General features: G+C 33.0%; 2 protein-coding genes and 1 pseudogene across 2 annotated transcripts; 2 read left to right on the top strand and 1 right to left on the bottom strand.

The window, feature by feature from the left end:
- Window positions 1-1,057: 1,057 nt before the first annotated feature.
- On the top strand, window positions 1,058-9,499 carry LOC114713044 (cysteine-rich receptor-like protein kinase 15; annotated as a pseudogene).
- A 1,096-nt stretch (window positions 9,500-10,595) lies between these two features.
- On the bottom strand, window positions 10,596-12,176 carry LOC114713046 (hydroquinone glucosyltransferase-like). The gene has a single exon (XM_028897625.1). The coding sequence runs from the start codon at window positions 12,143-12,145 to the stop codon at window positions 10,709-10,711; it is 1,437 nt and encodes a 478-aa protein (XP_028753458.1). The 5' UTR covers window positions 12,146-12,176; the 3' UTR covers window positions 10,596-10,708.
- Window positions 12,177-16,156: 3,980 nt separating this feature from the next.
- On the top strand, window positions 16,157-17,884 carry LOC114713045 (putative lipid-binding protein At4g00165; the record flags this gene model as incomplete). Its single annotated transcript, XM_028897624.1, has 2 exons — window positions 16,157-16,238; window positions 17,628-17,884. Coding segments are annotated over exons 1-2 (339 nt in total), but the record flags the coding sequence as incomplete, so codon positions are not given.
- Between the last annotated feature and the right edge of the window lie 8 nt (window positions 17,885-17,892).

Below are 17,892 nucleotides of genomic sequence, written 5' to 3' on the forward strand. Positions count from 1 at the left end.
AGTTGAGCGAGCTCAGCTCAATTATCGGGGATGTCTACTTTTCACATTTGGGTGTTTCTAAAATGAAATAATAATACTAGAGGTGTTCATAAGTCAAGACGGGCCTAAAACAACCCTGTTCTAATAATTGGGATGAAGTGGCCTTTTCGTCTAGTGTCTTGTTTAATCCCAATGACATCTTGTCCAATTTAAGACAAGACATAACCAAGATGGGATAAAGAAGTCTCGAATAAATTTAAAAAAAAAAATTTTTTCCAAAACCAAATGTACATCTAGTATAAAAATTCATGATAAAATTTACATTAAAAAATAGATTAAAAAATGATCAAAAATCAGAAACAATAGAGAATTAGTGAAGAAAAATATTTCATTTTAAAAGACGAAAAAACATATAAACTCAAAATATCCATAAAAAACATTATATAATCTATACGAGAAAAACTTGTAAACAACATAACTAAAAAAATTATAATATTATAATAATGATAAGTAAAATAAATTTATAAAATTTTAAAAAAAGAGAGGGATAATATACCAGAATAGGATACTCCTATCTTGCATTCTGTCCCGTTCTGAAAGTTTTTGGGACTAAACTATCCCATCTCAAAATGATTGGATTAGGACGGGACATAATTGAACATTTTTATAAAATACTATTCTTAATTTTAATTATAAAATTTAGTTTGCAGTTTAAATTATATTATAAATTACATATATTATTAAAAAGAATAGTAACTAAAGAGGTGTATCTAAGACCTGGAACATCATCATGTGAATAATAGTTGTTAAGATCACATAAAAATAGTTGGAGACCAGGCTTGACATGACATTTTTTATTTTTCTCGTATTTGAGCCAATCTGTTGCGGAGTGCCACACGCAAGATTGATTAGCCGTAGAAAGATGGCCTTGTGGGTTAATGTTGTGGGGCCCATAAAGAAGCAATAAGTAAATCCAACCAATGAAAAGTCCAGTAACTTCATGAAGCAATAACAGCGAAAAAGTAGGAGAAAGTGTTTACGCAGAGAAGGAGGAGTCCAAGTCAAGATCGTCTTCTTATCCATTCTGGTGTTGGATCTCTCCTTTCTGTGCGCTGCGTGCGTCGTCATGCTTCGTCTGTTTCGCTTTCATCACTCCGTGTTTCTCGGTCGCTGCGGAATCTCCAAGAAGGTGCATGACTTTGAAAATTCGGACCATTTCTAAGGGTATTTTTGGTAATTCGAGACCTTGTTGTTCTGTTAATTAAGGGTGTTTATTACCATTGATTCGGTCAACCGTGTTGGTTGTTTCAGCAAGGCTTCAGGATGGCTGCTTCTCTCCCGGGTACGCCGAGCTTTCGTTTTCCTCTTTTGTTCCGTTTATAAAGGGTTAATCGTCTTCATACCTCATTCTAATTTTACCTCTAAAAATTGATTTTATTTTAAATTTGATTTAACTTTGGTCTTTAAAATTTTATCTTATTTTGATTTTAGCCCTTATTTTAGAGGAAAATACATTGTCTTAAGGACTAGAACTATTCATATAATCTAAAACGAAATCAAATTTCAAGAACCAAAATTAATATAATATTAAATTTTAGAGGTCAAAATTAAAATGACATTGGATTTCAAATTATAAATTATGTATGCTCTATGCATGTCTTTATAGTTTTTTTTCCCTCTTTTTTGTGAATAATTACAATTTTTTCAATTATAAATATTAATCTATATACTCATAATTTATTAATTAGGATTTACGTAGACACTAACGAAAGAATAAGTTACCACAAAATATAAAATGAAAATATTTTTTTAAATAAAATCATGGAATGAAACTTATTTATATTAACATTAAAATAAATTATTATACTCATAAGCATCTCTTTGTTTTTTTTTATCTAAATCATATGACATATAAATTCGGAAAAAATATAATATGTATGACCTTATAATTTCACTTCATTTTTAAAGGAGTCCTTTTTATTTATTATTTCTTTTGTTAGATTCTTATAATTTTTCTAATTATAATTATTGGTTACTATATTCATAATTTGTTAATTGGAAAGAGAAAAGCATTAATAGTTGATGTAGCTTTTGTTTAACACACGTTTTAATTAATTTGGCACATGATCAAGCTATTATATTATTCACAAATTAGTTATTTTAATTCTTATATTAAAAATTAAAGCGAGTATATTTTTTCTTTCCAGACATATCAAGGACTTAAAAAGTATTCTTCCGGTTCTAAATATAAGACTTTTTTTATAGTGTAAATTATACTATAAAAGAGGTCTTGTATCGGAGGAATGAGTTATACCATGAGCACCTGGTGAATAATATGATTTTAAATAATATCTCTTGGAAGTTCGCACTTTTTAAATTCTATACCTTTTGCGGCTTTTTTGGGTGGGAAAGAGCCTATCCTTGTTCCATGAAATTTTATAGTAGTTTCCCTCTTATTTAGAATTCCAACTCCTTTAAGTTATAAAACTCTCCAATTCTTCATTCCCTCTTCAGTCTAAACCTCTCATACATTCACTCTCTTTTATGTTTTTTTTATTTTTGTAGATTCTATGGGAATTGATTCAAAAATGTGTTCGCCTGATTTCTACCAAAATGTTATCGTAATGAGACATGGTGAACGGATGGATAACTTCGAACCCTTATGGGCCTCCACTGCGACCCGACCATGGGACCCACCCTTGTTTCGAGACGGCTGGGTTCGCGCGCTAGAAACGGGTCGGACCCTCAGGAAAACTCTCGGGTTTCCTATCAATCGGGTCTTTGTCTCCCCCTTCCTTCGCTGCGTTCAGACTGCTTCCCAAGTTGTTACTGCTCTCTGTGCTGTCCGTGACGACACCAGTACCCTCTCTAGCCATGCCATGCCCATTGATCCATCCAAAGTCAAGGTTCGATTTTTCCTCCTTAAAGGACTGTATTTCATAAATATCATAAATTTGTTTGGAGTAATATTTGATCGAATTTGGGTTTTAATTGCTGGGGGGGGGGGGAAAGGAATTTTGGTTTCAACTCTTGTAATTTCAAATAGCTGGTTTTGACCCATGTGTTTAAAAATGGAGTCAAAGTCAAGACTCATTACAAGTATAGAATTAAACATAAGACTCGAAAATTATGAAACTATAGCAGCAAAACCAAGCTTTAAAGTGATAGAGACTGAAACCAAAATTCAATAAACTATAAGTACTAGCAATGATGCCAAGTCAATTTGTTTCATATCAACATTATATTTGGATCAAACGAAATCTCGAAGGTATAATCCCCCCCCCCAAAAAAAAAAAAAAGGTTTGGTTTCCTAACTTTGAATTACCAAGAAAGATGTCTGTATATTATGGAGACTTGGAGAGTTTTAGCTTAGATTTATGTAGGTAAAAATTGTGATTGATTGTGATGGATCTCACATGCACCAAATTGTGCAGGTATCGGTTGAATATGGACTGTGTGAGATGATGAACAGTACAGGAATCAGACCTGGGGTGGCTCCAAAAGATGGAAATTTTAGTATGGATATATCGAAGTGTGAAGCCTTGCTCCCTGCAGGAACAGTGGATGATAAAGCAGAAAGATTGTATCAAGAGGTACAGAGCAATAGTTATCTCTTTTTTCTGTCGACAATATCAAAGGCAACTATAGCCATAACCGAGATATTCTTAACCCGGCCAAATATAAATAACAATTTATTACCTCGTATTTAAACTTTGTAATTTGTGTAAATTAACGTTTAAGATAACGTAAAATTTTTACTGAGTTGCATGCTAGTCATTTTATAATTTGTGTTAATTGAATTTGCAGTTTTTTTAATATTCCTCTACGTTAGAGCCGGGAAAACGGGCCAAGCCCGTCGAGCCGGCCCTTTTAAGCCCTGAAATTATGAGGGCCGGGCTTGATATTTTTCTCTTAAAATGAGAAATAAGTTCTGGAGGGCTGGCTCCGGAGGGCCGAGGGCTTAAAAGGGCTGGCCCTGGAGGGCCGCGGGCCGGCCCTTTTAAGCCATTTTATAATTTTTTTAATTTTTAAATTTTTTATATAATATTAATGTTATTAATTTCTTACATTGTTAATAATATTTCAAATATTTAGTTATTATTATCATTTTAAAATTAAATTTAGTTTTAGACAATAATTTATCCAATTAAATTTTTAAAAAATGGATTAATTTGGACTTTAATAATGATTTGATTTATATTATATGCGTTGATATTTTTAAACTATATATATATTTGATAATAGAATATTTTTATACTTATATAACTTGTGATTCTATAATTTGAATTAGAAATTCATGAGTTTCAACAACAGTATTTCTCACATTAAAGTAAAATAATAGTTAGATTGCAAAATTTAAAAATAAAATTCTTATAAAGAAGAAAAACTTGATATTTTTGTTACGAAAGAAAAGCATACTTATGAAGAAAAATAATTAATTATAGTGATGATGAAGTTTCAAAAGATTAATGATAGTGTTTATTTATTGCACAATTGCATTATAGATAAAACTTTTAGATGTTGTTATCTTGTTAATGAATGTTTTAGATGTTCTTAGATGTTGATGAATATTTATATATGATAATATTTTATATTTGTTACTTAATTTTATTCATATTTATGTCTTTTATTAATAATTTCATTGTTTTATTTTTATATTTTTATACAAATATGATAAATATAAAAATGGTATTTTTTCTTAAACGGGCCAAAAGCCCGTGGGCCGACCCTGGCCCTGTAATTTAAGGGCCGGGCCTAGCAAATTGGGGTATTTTTAAAATTTCAGCCCTGGAGGACCGGCCCTTTTAAGCCCGCCAGCCCTACTGCACAGCAAAACTTTTTACATCATTTGTGTTTCAATAGTGCTGGTAACTACACAAACACAAGTTCCTACGACACAAACCTTAAAACCCTTCTTTCTAATCTCACTTCCGACCCAAAAATTGATTATGGCTACTACACTTCCTCTGAAGGCCAAAACCCTAATAGGGTCAACGCCCTTGGACTGTGTAGAGCAGATGTTAAGCCAGATTCTTGTCGTAGTTGCCTCAACAATGCCACAATCCTTCTACGAAAGCTATGCCCAAATCAGAAAGAAGGATATGGATTCAATGATGGGTGCATTTTACGATACGCTAATCGTTCCATGTCTGGGATAAACCAAGACCCTAATTATTTATACTACATGTGTAACGGAAATAATGCAACAGACGACAAGTACAATGAAGTTCTTGATGGTCTAATGCGAAGGCTGAGAAGTAAAGCCGCTGCCGGCGATAGTCGTCGTAAGTTTGCCGCTGGTACGGCGGCAGCTTTGTTTCAAACTGTGTATGGTCTTGCTCAGTGCATTCCTGATTTGTCTGAGCAAGATTGCGGCGACTGCTTGGAGAAGGCGATTGCGAGCATTCCCAGGGTTTGTAACAACAAGATTGGTGGGAGGATTATCAAACTGAGTTGCAATGTTAGATATGAGAATTTTCGATTCTATGATGTTGCGGTTGTCGATTCATTATCTTCATCTCCTCCGGCTGCTTCACCATCCAACACGTCTTCCCCACAAGGTACTGTTGATCTTTATATGATAGATACTTCCATGTGTATTTTAAAAATATTCTATTTGATCACCATGCCAATCTATATACTACCTCCGGTCCTTAATATAAGACCCTATTTGACTTTTATTTTGGTCCTAAATATAAAACCCAAATCCACTTTGTCTCTCATATTTATGTTTTTTTTTCCAAAATAGTCCTTCTAATAATTGTAGTTCTAACCAATATAGTTTATTAGTAAGGATATTTTAGGAAAGGCAATACCTATTTATTATAAATAACTAACTTAACTTCTTTCCTTAATCTCCTCAAATTAGTCAACTGGGTCTTATAATTAGGACCGGAGGTAGTATGTTCATTTAATGCTAAATAATAACAAAGGGAGAAATCAACCAACAAGTTGGTTAAGATGGTAAGTGCTTCCATAAGAAGAAGAACACAAGTTTGAATACAGGGAAACATACTTATTAGAAGAACTTTAACCTTAACGCTCCCAACAGATATTAGTTTCAAAGTCTAAAATAACTTGAGAATATTTTGAGTTATACAAGGGGGAAAAAAGACAAAGGGAGAAATCATACACAAGGACAACTTATATATAAGAATTCCAAAATGATCACTGGAAATAGCTTAATTCCTTTCAATTATTTTGGGACTATGCTATAACTTCTTTTTTTCTTAAATGACTTAATTGCCTTCTACGAAATTTTTGTGAAATTGGCTATTACTATCTTAGTTGTAGTTGTTATTCGATAAATTAAACTTTTTACTTATTAAACTTGTTGTCATTCCATTTTTTTTTCCTTTTTCAAATTTCAAATTAAGGATATTTAAGTAATTTTACTATAAAATTTAATCCAGGACAACTCCTTAGGGACGTTACTGTAAGTAATTAGATATTTTAAGGCCCAGAACTGTTATTTACAGATCTGTGAGATATTTTTGTATCTTTTTCCCAATAGATAAGACTTATAACCCATAGTCCATACATCAGTTTATATATCTTCTAATTAAATAATAAACTGATCATTTTATGAGTTATAAATAGTGTAGTTAATTTTCCCTATCAATTGTGTGAGTATACATATATATGCGACCTCAACTTCAGAGTGAAAAGACAATTATTTATATAAGTTATTACCTAACTATCACATGCTAAATAGCACTCATTTATAAATATATATATATATATATATATATCATATCTAAACTCTTGCCATCAGGCAATTATTATTTATGTTAAATTTGTAAAGTGTGCTCACATGGTAAATAGTACCTCATCCCATGTTGATTAACGTAACACTGTATAGTTTAATACTATGCTTAATTAGGAATCCAATGTTAGTTAATTAACTTGAATAATCAACAAACGTGATTTATTTCCCAAATTCGCATAAGTTTTTTTTCCCTCTTTCTTTTTATGTCATGGCAGGAACTTCTGCTTCACCTAAAGCTTTGTCTTCCCCAGAAAGTACTTACTCCTCTTTCTAAATTACTAAAGAAATTTCCTTTTTTTTTTTTCAAGGCAAAGAAGCAATTAAAGCAATTACTCTTCCGTCCTCTATATGTATGAGAAATTTATTTAGAAATGACATATTTATAAGAGTAACTAATATCCTGTTTAACATTTTTAGTATTATTTTTTTGTTTTTCCCAAATTAATTATCCGTTAGTCTCACTTTATTGATTATACACATATTACCTTTAATCAATATTAACCTAATTTTTATCTATGTAATTCAGTTATTACTATCTTATACAAAGAAGGAGTATTAAATAGTATGAATTTTGTTTTTGCAATTTTCTCTCTGTATCTTGTCAATAAATATGTTAATTGGCTTCTGATCTTTCTTTTGTTTTTTCTTGGGGGTAAGGAAATGGCAACAGTACATCAAGAACAGTCATAATCGTGGCTGTGTCTATTGGTGCTTTTATCGCGATTCTTGTATTGATCTGCATCTATTTTATGGTTCGGAGATCGAAGAAAACAATTGAAAGTAAGCCAAAATAATGTTTTCTTTGAACATTGTTAATTTTAATGGGGGTTGCTTGGATCAAAACTATGGTTTTAAAAATACTTTTACGTTATACGAAATAAATATGTAAAAAAGTTTATCTCGATTTGTGAAAAAGTACTTTTAAATAGGACTTTTAAAAATCACTTTTTTTTTTTATCATGATAATGGATAAAGAAGTTCAGGTACATCTTTTGTTTGACTTTTTTCTTAGCTGATCAACCTGAAGCAAAGGATGATGATGATGAAATTAAACCAATTGAGTCACTGCAATTTAATTTCAACACCATAAGACTCGCCACAGATAACTTCTCTATTGCCAATAAGCTTGGACAAGGAGGGTTTGGATCAGTATATAAGGTAAACAACATTAAATTGTCATGTGTGTGTGAGTGTGCGTGTAGTCTGGTATTGATTAAAGAATTGCACGCCCCAACTCTAATAAATAATGCAGGGCAAGCTTCCAAATGGGCAAGACATTGCTGTTAAAGGTTGTCCATGGATTCCGGCCAAGGAGATTTAGAATTTAAAAATGAAGTGCTTTTGGTGGCTAAACTCCAACATCGCAATTTAGTGAGATTATTGGGCTTCTCCTTGGAAAAGAAAGAAAGGCTATTGGTATATGAGTTTCTTCCCAATAGAAGCCTTGATTACTTATTGTTTGGTAAGTTATAGGGATGTTTTTGTCTTAATTTGATGCATGGTGCTTCTATTCTTTCGTTTATATTGGAGGAAAATCAAAATGCATATTGTAGACGTAGTTTCAATGGATCATAGCCTTAAATAGATATGAAAATATTGCAGATATGAATGAGAGTGTTCATTTGAATTGGGTTATGCGCCACAAAATCATAGGAGGCATTGCTCGTGGCCTTTTTACCTTCATGAAGATTCAAGATTACGTATTATTCATCGAGATCTCAAAGCAAGTAATATTCTTTTAGATGAAGAGTTAAATCCCAAAATATCAGATTTTGGTATGGCAAGACTATTTGTTGTTGACCAAACTCAAAGCAATACCAGCAGAATTGTTGGAACTTAGTAAGTATATCGCTAGCCTTATTATCAATCAAAAATCACAATACTTATTCACAACTAACACATCTAACTAAGCTCATTATTATCTTGACATTTAGTGGATATATGGCACCAGAATATGCAATGCATGGACAATTCTCCATCAAATCAGATGTTTTCAGTTTTGGCATATTGGTTCTAGAGATTGTAAGTGGCAAAAAGAACAACAGTGTCTTTGATGAAGAGAACGCCCATGATCTATTAAGCTATGTAAGCCCCTTTCCTCTTTTCACTCATGCATACATGTATTTGTCATCTTTCAATACATACACATAAAATTAAGATTGTAGGGTAGAAGAAAGTCAAAGAGAACACTCAATGAAATTATTAAGCAGGATTTTTCATTTAGTAACCTAACCAAATATTTGATTGTTAATAGAGTTCAAGGCTTTATACAATCCATGTAGCCGACCCCATTTAGTAGGACAAGATTTTGTTGTTGTGGTTGTTCTATGTATCATGACTAGCTCACATGTAATTGTAAAAGTAGCTTGGGATTAATGTTTATCATTGATGATAAACTTTTTGTAGGCATGGAAAAATTGGAGAGACGGGACGGCTTTCAATTTAGCAGATCCTATATTAAACAATGGTTCAAGAAATGAAATAATGAGATGCATCCATATTGGGTTATTATGTGTTCAAGAAAATGTGGCTGATAGGCCAACCATGGCTTCAGTTGTAGTTATGCCGAATAGCTACTCTTCCTCTCTTCCCTTTCCTTCAAAGCCTCCACTTTTAATAAACACCAGAGGTTCATCAGAGATACATTTAAGGGAGTACAGTTCAAAAGCAACAAGATCAAATGAAGGAGGAAATAACTCTATTCAACAATCAGTAAATGAAGCATCAATTACTGAACTATATCCACGTTAGATTTTTGTCTTGCAGTTGAAATTCATAAGCACTAATGGGGGCCTAATACGTGCTTGCCTTGAGCATTATGTGGATATTTGGTAAGTTTTGAATCAAAGTGTAATTTTGCAAAACTATTGGGTAAAAGCTGCAATTATTGAAAATTCCCCTTGTTTTTTTATAGCCGTGGTTTAATTTTAATTAGATGATAATTTCTTAGCCATTGATCCTATTTTTGAATAAATATATTTCTTTATTTTCTTTTTACATTAAAGAGTTTTGATGATTTGGGTCAAGAGAGATCATAAATGTCAAGGCGTATGCACATTATTTGAATTTAAAATAGAGATAATTGCAGATTGCCCGCTTAATTAATAAAGTTATGGATAAAGTTTTTAGACTAATTTTTGTTTTATGTTTTTTTTTTTGCCATCTTGGATTAATATTTGTTGGCCTAATAAATATATTTTTATCATGCAAACAAATTAATCAAGTTATTTGGTGATCTAATTCTTAATGTATTATTTATCCAGAGCAAAATGTTAGAATGATATGATTATACAACTTCTATAAATGACTTTACTACTCAACAAACATTTATAAGCTAACAATTTCACTACTCAACAAAATAAGAAAAATGATACTCCTCCGGTCCTTAATATAGGACCCAATTCTTGAGTTGGTTTTGGTCCTAAATATAAGACCCATTTATCATATTTATCAATTTTCTCTAAATTACCCCTATAGATACTCCCTCAACCATAATCAAATAGAAGAGGGAGGGGAGGTATTAAAAAAGATGATTATGGTGTTTTAGGAAAAATGTGTCACTTTTCTTATAATTAATTAACTTACCTAACTTCCTTAATCTAATCAAATTAGTTAAATGGGTCTTACATTAAGGACCAGAGGAGTATAAAAATTTATAAATTATATAATTATTAGGTTCCTCTAACAATTTCACCTAAGGTGGCAGAGTCACTACCCACGATCTTGATTTTTGGAGACAGTTTTTTCGCTTCAATAAAATTTACTAGCAATCTAAATAAATATGGAAATGACAATAAAAAATATTCGACAAAAGCAATAAAAGTTTGTTTCTACTATTTCTTTCCCCACAACAATTTTTCTGATTTTGGATTGACCAAGAACCAAATTTAATATTCCAATACGAAACAATAAGCTAGAATCAATAACTGGAAAACAAAACCAAAATATTAAAAAAAATTATCATTTTTCAATCCCACCAAAATTTTTCCACTTGAGTGCCATTTGACAGAGTATTTTTGCAGAGGAACCAAATTCTTCACTCAGTGCATTAGCAGTAGCATCATTTAAATCCTTCATTCTTGCACGAATCTCTTTACCTTCTTCACCTTCCATCAAACTCTCTATCAATTTTGCAATTTCTTCCCTTTTCACCATGCCATTTTCGTTAACCTGTGGCCTTAATGCCACCTTCAGGCCATTGGTTACTAAAACAGCATTCATTCTCTGCTCTCCAAACAATGGAAAAGCTATCAATGGCACTCCCTTCTGTATGCTCTCAAGAATGGAATTCCAACCATAATGACTCAAAAACCCACCAATTGCTTTGTGGCTAAGTATTTGAATTTGAGGTGCCCATGAAGGAATGACCAAACCTTTGCCTTTGATTCTCTCCAAAAACCCTTCTGGTAAGAAATCTAAAGGATTCCTGTTTTCAAAACCAAGATAAGTGGCACTAGCAATTTTACTTGGGGCTCTCACAACCCATAAGAACTTCTTACTACTTAGTTCCAACCCGAAAGCAAGTTCATTAAGTTGATCTTGAGACACTGTCCCTCCGCTCCCAAATGAAACATATAGAACTGATCTGGCATTTTGATTGTTCAACCATTTTAAACAATCCGATCCGTTAATATCTTGCTCACTACATAACCCACTTTGTAATATGGGTCCTACGGGGTAAATCTTGGGCTTTCCTTTGAACTCTTCTTGTAAGGCTTTAATTGTCTCAGTTTCCAATTCTGAGAAACTATTAACAAGAACTCCATCAGCATGACTGATTCTTCTGCAACGCTCAAGAAATTGCTCGTAAACTATGTTGCTTCGATCTTGAAGAGAGTCTATGAGATCTCTTCCCTGTATTGGCACACAGCCTGGCATCTCTATGGGATCTTGTAGGTCTCTGAACTCCACAGAGATTGTCTTCTCCAACATTGGTGCACGCAAGTAAAGAGATGAAGCCATGGCAGAAAAGGGGCAGTATACATAAGATAATATATTGAGTTCGGAAGCAATTTCTAGTGCTTCCAAGGCAAAAGGATCAGCAACCAAAGCTGAAAGGCCGTCTCTTGAGCTCAAGGATTCCAATTCCTGACGAATATATGGCAGTGAGAGAGTCACTACGCGTTGAATTTGGACTGCAATATGAACTGGCTGATCGTTTTGGTGAGCAATAATGTCTTTTTCATGAACTGGTGGGAGAAAAATGGAATGTATATTTGAAGGAAGAGTTTGAAGGTAGGCTATGGAGGAAGAGGAAGGAGACCCAAGTGTGGGAATGATGCAATTAACATGAAAATCTGGGAATAGCTGAACAAGTCGCTTGGAGAACTCAATAATTGGGACAAGATGGGTGAGTCCTGCACTGGGAATAACGGCTATGTGAGTTTTTTTCTCCATGGAACTTAGCTCTCAGCAATTGGCTTTTCTTCTAAGTTATCGATTGCTTTGGTGGGCAACAAAGTTTGTTAATCTATTTAGTATGTGAAAAAACATGCTATGGGGAAAATGAATGGTTCGCCTGCAAATTCTTTGAATCTTCCTGAATTGTCATTTGGTTGCATACGAGTCAAAATGAAAGTTCTTTTCTTTCATATTCTTCTCTCCACTTTCTTCCCTCTCATTCTTCGATCTTAGTTGAAATTGGAGTCATAAATTTCGGCGGCCATCATGTTCATCAAACATAATAATTCATTAATTTACATGGAACTCAAAGTAACGTTTTATGACGGTATAACTCAAAATTCAAAGGTTGCTATTACTTGGATAAACAAGCAAAAGGAAATTAATGTTTGACATGTATGTCACTTATATGCTTGTTTGCATATCGAATGTGTTTTGATATTATACTACTACTTCCTATCTTTGATGTGAAAGCCAGTTAGAATTTGGATTTGATCATAAATATAAAACCTTGCCTACTTTATCTTCCAAATTTATAATTTATTATCTAAAATATCCATATTGATTATACATGTTAAAGGTTTCCTATTTAAGAGTAGTTATAGTTATGCTTTCATAGAATTAATTTTTTTTCTCTATGTCTAAATATATGTTTTAAAAGATAGGGGGTCGATAGGGATTTTCTCAAAAATCCTAGCTTGAACTTTGATCACCATTATATATTTACAATATTTCACAAACTAAATATCATTTTGACATGAACTTATTTCATTTAACGGTGGATTTATCTATTCCAAAACAAATCATTCCTTATGAAAAATTTTCAAATGAAAAGGCTTTAATTATTTGAAATTTAATAGTAAAATAATATGGATTTTACATTACGACATTTTGACACGATTTGATTATATATACGACAAACACATTACAACAAGTTAATATAATTTTTGGCCGATCAAGTTTGCTCTTATTTTGATTTTGATATCTAAAGTTTTAAATCCTAAGTTTTCATCCCTCAAGTTTCTTTTCATTTAAAACATCAGTCTCTATAATTTAATAAAAATTCAGACTATTTTGTCTTTTAAGAGACTAAAACTTATGGTTTGAACCTTAAGGAACTAAATTAAAAGTGAGAACAAACTTGAGAAACCAAATACTCCTCCGGTCTTTAATATAAGACCTATTTAACTAATTTAATTAAATTAAGAAGTTATATAAGTTAATTAATTATAAGAAATATAACATGTTTTTCCTAAAACACCGTAATCATCTTTCTTAATATCCTTTCTTCCTCTTCTACTTAATTATGGTTAAGGAATGTCCATAGGGATAATTTAGGAAAAACTGATAAATATGAGAAATAATTCTTATATTTAGTACCAAAATCAACTCAATAATTACGCTATATATTAAGGACCGGAGGAGTATTATATTAACCCTATTACACCAATAATAATAACTTTGGTAATATAAAACTTGTTTTATTGACAAACTAGACACTTATCACGTACAATTCTATCATCAGCAGATCATTTGTCGAATTCCGAGTTGGAACGTTGAATAATGTATGCCCAATTAACTAAATAGAGCAGCTGACTGATAAGAATTGCAAACGGGTCGATTATTGTGTGGAAAACATTGTCTGGTTGTTCCATCTGCTACTAATCAACTATTGGCCTTTAAATAGTCAATTGTGACGCCCACAGCAGTTGCCCGTTTGCGTCCAACAACCGCTAGTGCGGCATAAAGGCTTTTTCACACTAGCTGAATCGAATTTGGGAGTCAACTGCCCCATCTCTGCTGCTCTTTTTATTACCCTTCAATTTTCTTGTACTTTCCAAATATGTTTTTTTGCTTCTTTTTATGATTAAATTCTGCATAAAATGAATGAAATTTTAATATCTTATGGACAAAAAATGTACTATTTTCAATTTTTTATGATTTTTCAAAGAAAAGGTACTCTACAATTTGTTTAGTTTCTTTTTAATTTATATGCAAATTTCTTGAAAAATCATTAAAAAAAATTGAAAACAGCACTATCTTTTACTAATGAGATATGAAAATTTCACTCATTTTATGTAAAATCTAGTGATAAAAGAAATAAGAGAAGAAAAACATTTGGGAAGTGGGAAAAATTGAGGTGTATTAAAGGTTTCTTGTAAAATATGCTAATAGTCTATAAATGAATCGTTTAAGAATTGGTGCAATAACCTGTGTTAGGAAATTATAATTTTCCTATGAGATCATCGAAAACAGAACACTTTTTTTCCTTTTTGAAAAAATACGTATTAGGCAAAAGAATATACACACACTATACTTGTGGAGAGAGTTCCAATGTGAGAGTAGATTTTGTTCTCTAGCCTCCCATACGCCAATATACACACTCCACGTGACTACAGGTAAAACTAAGAATGTTCAAAGTAGGCCTATCGTGATTCCGACCATATTGGGACAGGTCTCAAAATTTTTTGAAACGGGACAAATCAAAATTAGACCAAAAATAGGATTGAGATGGGATGGGGTAGTAGTATTTTTCTTTTTTTTTTATCATATTATAATTGTTGGATACTTAAATATTAATTTTCCCCAAATGCAAAACTTTTTGTATTGGAAGATGTATAATTCATGTCGTCATCTTCTTCAAAGCGTAGTCCAGAGAAGCAGCTTAGAAAATTTTAATTTTTTGCTATAATGCAGCTTATTAAGCTGGTGGTAAAGGCAGGAAGAAATATTTTATTCAGACATATCAAGGGAAAAAAAAATTTCGCTCGGAATGGTGAAAAGAAGGGTTACTATAAATTTTAATCACTCAAATTTATTCTTATTTTGGTTTTGGTCTCTCAAATTTCAAACCATAGGTTTTGGTACCCCAAAAGGCAAAATGGTCCAAATTTTTATTAGATTATAAAAGCCAATGTTATAAATAAAAATAAACTTGAAGGACCAAAACTTATGGTTTGAAATTTGATGGGCTAAAATCAAAATGAAGACAAACTTAAGGGACAAAAATTTGCATTAACCCAAATAAATTCTAGAATTATTATGCTACTAATTATCATTATTTTTTTTGGTACATCAGAAAACAACCTAAAGAAAACTCCTTGGGATTAAAACCCAAACAATCCTTTTTCACTAAAATTCTCATATCACTCGGACAGATATCAAAATAGAAGGAAACAGAGATCCCCTGTTTGGCTAGAGCATCAGCAACTTCATTAGCCTGCCTTCCAATAGAGCACAGCTTGATCTTCCACTTGTACTTCAGCAAACTATGAATCTGCATCAACAAAAGGCTACAGCAGTAGGTGGGATCATTCTCAGCTAGATAATCAGTCAAAGCCTTTGCATCAGATTCAAGTATAACCTTCTTGAATCCAAAATCCCAAGCTAACTTCAAGCCCTTAAATATGGCCCAAGCTTCAGCCTCAAGGACACACTGCATGAACCAATCTGAAAAGAGAAACCAACAATCCAATTCCCACAACGGTCTCTAATAACACCTCCACAACCAGCTTTCTTGGAGGATTTTGAAACAGCACAGTCAACATTTAATTTGAACCATCCTTGAGGTAGAGGAGACCAAGAAACAGAGCAAGCCGTAGACTCCTTCACAGCATGTTTTATTGGTTCAGTCACAACTGTAAAATTCTGCCAGCTATGATTGATCACAGCAGGAGAATCTATAGGCTTTACAAAATTAGCATTAAAAGTTGCTTTATTCCTCCAAAGCCAAAGCTTCCATAATGAAAATCCCCGGCCCAAATTCCAATCATCATTCCCATCAAGACCCATGTTTACCTGAAGATTAGGGCATTAATCCACTCTCTCAAAGATGTCGGGAAAAAAATCTATTCACATATTTATGATCCACAAGAGAGTTCCCCACAGATTTTGCATAGTCACAGTCTCTAAGAACAGGTAAAATGCTTTCCACATCATTGAGGCATTAAGAGCACAAAGTAGAACATTGGACCATCTACTACTCCAAAGATTTGCAGGAAGTCTACCATGAAGGACTCTCCAAATGAACACCCGAACCCTTTCAGCACCTCTCCATTTCCAAATAAGTCTATAAATCGAGCTATAGAGAGTAGTAGGATTCTCCTCGATAAGAAAATAAGCACTCTTTATACCGAATATACCAGCCTTTGAAGCTTTCTAAAACATCCTCCCCAGCAGAATCAAAAGGGGGCATAACACTGGTAAGGCTAGCAAAAACGTTTGACCTGAACCACATGAAGCAACTTTGAAAAATCCCACGTACCATTACCAACCCAATCAGCCACAACGCTATTTTGTTCTTCAGATAGATCCCTTAAGCAAAGAAACAAAAAAGATACTTTAAAAGGGTCAAGCCCAAAAAATTAAAAATTAAAAAAAAAAAAAAGATCCATTGAACAGCCCACCTGCAAGGCAAAAAATGTTTAAAAAAACAAAAGAAAAATACAGGACAGGACGGGACATTAGACAGATTTTGTGTCCCATCCTTATTTATCGGGATGGGCTTGTCCCCATCCCGTTTCATGAGCAACCCTAAGTAAAATTGATCCCACCAAGATTGTAATGAGTGTAAGTTTAAAGGGAGAGCTCTCAATCTGAAAAGACTAATCTATTAGAAGAGAGAGTGTTTAACTTATAAACCCTAGAACACTTATAAGACTCCCTAGCGTAGGACTCATAACAATGCACTCCCCCGAAGGCTGAAGTTCCCGGGTGCTCAACTCTACGGCATTTCACTCTGTTTCCTATTGGTCAAAACCCTCTGCAGGTGGCTCTCTTTGATTGGTTGAGTCTTAATGAAATCACCAATGTGATAAGTATAAGATCAAAAGGAAAATCTTATCCTAAAAGACTAACATATTAGGAAGAAAAATCTCTTAAACTTATAAACTTCACGATATTTGTGGGACTCATAATAAAGATTTAAAATAAGTAGAGGGGGAAAGTACAAGACTTTTACGTAAAGATTTAAAATAAGGAGAGAGGAAAAGTACAAGACTTTTGCGTCATACATTTTTTTCCACCTTATTTGCGCTTCAAACTTAGATGGGCTTGGGTTTTAATTTACCAAGGGTGAACTAGGCGTAAACCAACAACTTATACTACAAAAAAAAAAAGGGAATTAGTTTATGTCTGTTCACCATTTAAATCAAATTCACACGATTTTAAGGAAAAAGAAAGAGAAGGGAACAAAACAAAATATACGGAAAATGATTTATATAACAAAAGCTGTGGTTTTTCCTCGTGCTTGATGCCAACAACACAGCAATCTAAATCAGCAACCATATCCATATACGGTTCAAACCTAGCCACACCACAACTTCCACAAAAAAATAGTCACAATAATATCCTTTAGAGCTATAAAATAATTCCAAAGCCATAACATAAACTTCAAGTGAGTGAGAGAAAATGATGAATCCAAAGCTATCTGCAAATATTATCCTCTCATTTTTCCTTATCTTCTTCCATTGTGTTGCAGGTTACAATCTCGCGTGCCCTCCAAACACTTCTTGTTCTTCTTCATCTTCTTCTTCTGCATCGAAGGCTGCAGAGAAATGCCCCATGGATACACTTAAGTTTGGGGTCTGTGGAAGCTGGTTGGGGTTAGTGACTGAGGTTATTGGGAGCAAACCAAGTGAGAAATGCTGCACTGTTGTGAAGGGCCTTGCAGATCTTGAAGCTGCACTGTGTCTGTGCACAGCCATTAAAGCCAATGTGCTGGGAAATAATCTCAAAGTTCCTTT

This window comes from Neltuma alba, unplaced genomic scaffold (assembly GCF_004799145.2).
Source record: "Neltuma alba isolate B1F8T4 unplaced genomic scaffold, ASM479914v2 tig00011411_pilon, whole genome shotgun sequence".
Lineage (NCBI taxonomy): Eukaryota > Viridiplantae > Streptophyta > Magnoliopsida > Fabales > Fabaceae > Neltuma > Neltuma alba.